Below are 4204 nucleotides of genomic sequence, written 5' to 3' on the forward strand. Positions count from 1 at the left end.
TCTTGTGTTGGTGACTGTGTGCCCTGTTGGCTGACGGTCCCTCCCTCCCCCAGCCGGCTCTGTGGGAGCCCCTGCCCAGCTGTGTGGCCAGATGTCATCAAGCTGCCCTACTTCAACACTATGAAGCCCAAGAAGCAATACCGACGGCGCCTGCGCGAGGAGTTCTCTTTGTGAGTTGGGGTAGAACCAGGGGGAGTGTCTGGGGGGGTCATGGCCTGTGTGTGACTCCTCTGCCCTCCTTTGGCTGTGCTCCCCCTCTCCAGGAGGCTTGTCCAACTTGGGGGAGGCTTGGATAGGGTCACAGTGTCTTTTGGAAACACCTGATGTGCCACAGGTGCCTTTGGAGGGTTCTCTGTGGCAGCTGTGGCTGAGGTCTGCCCTGGGAGCTCACTTGGCCATGTGGTAACCTCAGGGTGCTGGGGCTGTCTGACCTCAGGGAAGTGTTTTCTGGGGAGAGCCTAACTGTGGGATGATCCCGTGGGACTTGTAGCAGAGTTGCTCTTCAGAAATGGCCTAAATCAGGGTGAAAAATATCATGGGATCTCCTCAGCTGGAGGGGACCCACAAGGATCATCTAGTCTAACTCCTGCTCTGCACAGGACAGCCCCAAAATCCCACCGTGAGCCTGAGAGCATTGTCCAAATGCTCCTTGAGCTCTGTCAGGTTTGAGGCCATGACCACTGCCCTCAGGAGCTGTGCCAGTGTCCAAACACCTCTGGGGGAAGAACCTTGTCCTGATACCCAACCTAACCCTGTCCCAGTGCCCAAACACCTCTGGGGGAAGAACCTTGTCCTGATAGCCAACCTGGCCCTCCCTGACACAGCTCCAGCCCTGTCACACACAGATTCCTGTTCTGCTGATGTCTTTGAGCTGCTGCATGGATTGCTCTGAGGCCTGATTGCTCTGTCCCCTGACTCATCCATGTTTCCTCTCCCTCTGCAGCATTCCCTCGTCTGCCCTGGACCTGCTGGACCACATGCTGACGCTGGACCCCGGCAAGCGCTGCACAGCCGAGCAGGCCCTGCACAGTGACTTCCTGAAGGATGTTGACCTCAGCAAAATGGCACCTCCAGAGTAAGTCCCACCTGCCAGCCCCAGCCCTGGGGGCTCTGCTGGTGAGCTGGGGAAGGAGACACTGCCTTGGGGTTTTTTTCCAGTCAAAATGATGATTTCTGCGTTCTTCTCTCCATTCTACCCTTTGCATTTTGTCATCATGGAGATGAGCGTATTAGGTTGGACTTGATGATTTTAAATGTCTCTTCCAACCTTGATGATTCTATGATTGCAAATAGCTCTTCCTGAGCTGTTGGATTTCTGCCTGCCATGGACAGGGACACTTTTCCACCAGCCCAGGTTGCTCCAAGTCCTGTGCAACGCTCCCAGGGATGGAGCAGCCACAGCTGCTCTGGGCAACCTGTGCCAGTGCCTCAGCACCTCACAGGGAGGAATTTCTTCCTAATATTCTCTCCTGAGTCCATTTCTCCATCTGTAAAGAGAAGCAATGACACATGGATCTGTAAAGTTACATCATGGAATGGTTTGGGTTGGAAGCTGCTTAAAACCCATCCAGTCCCACCCCCTGCCATGACCAGGGACATCTCCCACCAGCCCAGATTGCTCCAAGCCCCATCCAGCATGGCCTGGAACACTTCCAGGGATGGTGCAGCCACAGCTGCTCTGGGCAACACCATCTATGCTTCTCTTACCACACTAATACCTTGCTGTGTGTTTTGAGTTCCAGCTGCTTTTCCTGCCCTGTTCTCACTGCCCAGTGTTGCTGTGTTGCAGCCTCCCCCACTGGCAGGACTGCCACGAGCTGTGGAGCAAGAAGCGGCGGCGGCAGCGGCAGAGTGGGATGGCCCTGGAGGAGCCTCCGGTCTCTAAAGTTTCTCGGAAAGAAACTACCTCTGTTACAAGCACAGACACTGTGAAAAACAACAACAGTCCTGTGCCCCCACAGCCTGCCCAGCTCAAAGCAGAGCCTGGGGCTGCAGATGCAGTAGGTCAGTGCTCAGTTTGCTCTGGAAAAGGCTCCTGATGCGTTCTCTCCTGGGGTGTGGGAGGTTTGGGTCTGTTTTTGAGCCAGTCTGGTTCTTTCACCTCTATTTCTGCACAAAGGACATTCCAGACTCTTCCTGTCCTCATTTCTTTTATTCCTCTTTTTTTTTCTCTCCTCTCTCTGCTGTGAAGACTCAGTGTGTTCTGTCTGGTCCTCAGAAGTCACTGATGAGCTGACTGTGAACTTGTTCTGAGCTGTGTTATTAGTTCTAAAACAGGCTGAGTGATGAAAGGAGTCACTGAGGCACTTAAGCCAGGGAAGGAGCAGATCACAGGCTGGAGGTGGAGCCATGTCCAGGGTGTGCAAATGTGCTGAAAATTGATCCTGATCCAATTGTATAACGATTAGGCATGGGGTGTATCAGCCTGGGGGGGCAAAAATGTACATTACTGCACTTTGTGGCAGGAAAGATCAGCAAGACTTGTAGGACCAGGACTTTGTGCTCTGTTCCCACCAGTGACCAACCCTTCTGTGCCTAGAAAATAGTTGGAGGGGAGGAATTTTGATTCCTGGGAATGTGGAGTTACACAAAGCTGCCCTGATTGTTCTGTAGAAGCTTTAGAAAAACCCAGATATGGGCTAAAGCTTCCTTTGTGTCCAATGCTGTGCTGACAAGTAGCGAGGAAGACAGTTCTTGCTCCAGGGAATGCACAATCCATGTGTTCAGTGAAACATGGCAGATGGACAAAAGGTGGTGCTTGGATTAACAAACAGCTGGGAAAAGAGTGCCACATTCTTCATTGCCTACCAGCAAGAAGAGCTCCATTTTAAGCTTCCAAACCCAAACCTTGCCACCCTTGTTCCCAAAAAGTTCCCTGGGTGTCAGTGTGAAGGGGCAGCCTTGTCACCTGTCACTCAGTGGGCTCTGCTGCACGGGGAGGTGCTGCCACTCCAGGGATGTATTTTGGGATAACCTGGATCCTTGCAGGTCAGGACAGAGTTCTGTGATCCCAGGCCAGGAATTGCCTTCTGCTTGGCCTTAATTCCTTGTGCTGAGTCAGTGAACACACCCTTCCTCCATCCCAAACGGCAGCTTAGCTCCATCCCAGGAAGCTAGCTTCCCAGTGCAGGAGGGAGTGACTGGGACCTTGGGAGGGGCTGAGCTGCTGTGACTGCACTCAGGGCTATCATCATCATCCATCCTAGACTTCCTGCCAGGATGTGTTATCCTTGAGATGCCCTCACTTCCCAAACCCAGCAACAGGGAGGTTTGGCCCAGCTGAGCCGGCTGTGAGCAGCAGCCACGTGTGCAGTGGTTTGGGAGGTGTGAGGGGCAGCGAAGCAGCTCCAGTCGGAGTGCAGTGTGTGCTCGGTGCCACCGGGTGCTGCTGCCGTGCTGCTCCTCGTGGAGATCCCTGCAAGACAGCCTGGAATAATCCTCCTCCTGGAGCCTCCCTGCCTGCCCCCAGCCTGGGGACATGCACCAGGGGTGTTCCTGCCTGTGGGGCATGGAGAAAGGATGTTCATGGCTGTGGGATGTGCAGAGGGGATGTTCCCTGCCAGAAGGTGTGGAGATGGGATGTTCCTTGCTGTGGAATGTGAAGAAGGGATGTTCATTGCCATGGGGCATGGAGAAGGAGTGTTCATGGCTATGGGATGTGGAGAAGGGATGATCCTGGCTGTGGGACATGGAAAAGGGATGTTCATTGCCATAAGATGTGGGGAAGGGGATGTTCCTTGCTGTGGGACATGGAGAAGGGATGGTCAGTGCTGTGGGATGTGGAGAAGGGGATGGTCAGTGCCATGAGGTGTGGAGAAGGGGATGGTCAGTGCCATGAGGTGTGGAGAAGGGGATGGTCAGTGCCACAAGGCGTGGAGAAGGGGATGGTCAGTGCCACAAGGCGTGGAGAAGGGGATGGTCAGTGCCACAAGGCGTGGAGAAGGGGATGGTCAGTGCCACAAGGCGTGGAGAAGGGGATGGTCAGTGCCACAAGGCGTGGAGAAGGGGATGGTCAGTACCACGAGGTGTGGAGAAGGGATTGCTCCTTGCTGTGTGACGTGGGGAAGGGCTGTTCCTGGCTGGGAGATGTGTAGCAGGGACGTGTTCAGTGCTCTGTGCAGCATCCCAAGCACAACCCTGACCTGCCAGTGCTGTGTGTCCTGCAGGCCTCGGCGACATCACGCAGCAGCTGAACCAGAGCGAG

At 54.5% G+C, this 4204-nt stretch overlaps 1 protein-coding gene across 1 annotated transcript in view; it reads left to right on the forward strand.

Annotated features, from left to right (window-relative positions):
- CDK12 (cyclin-dependent kinase 12) overlaps positions 1–4204 on the forward strand; it is a gene marked incomplete at its 5' end in the record, with an annotated part of 16044 nt that overhangs the window by 10569 nt on the left and 1271 nt on the right. Inside the window, 4 exons of the mRNA XM_009078361.1 lie at positions 54–170; positions 944–1075; positions 1790–2004; positions 4167–4204. The exon at positions 4167–4204 is cut by the window's right edge and continues 388 nt beyond it. Of these exons, the coding sequence (XP_009076609.1) occupies positions 54–170; positions 944–1075; positions 1790–2004; positions 4167–4204 (502 nt within the window). The remainder of the gene's footprint in view (positions 1–53; positions 171–943; positions 1076–1789; positions 2005–4166) is intronic.

Source organism: Acanthisitta chloris, unplaced genomic scaffold (genome assembly GCF_000695815.1).
Source record: "Acanthisitta chloris isolate BGI_N310 unplaced genomic scaffold, ASM69581v1 scaffold10157, whole genome shotgun sequence".
Classification (NCBI taxonomy): domain Eukaryota; kingdom Metazoa; phylum Chordata; class Aves; order Passeriformes; family Acanthisittidae; genus Acanthisitta; species Acanthisitta chloris.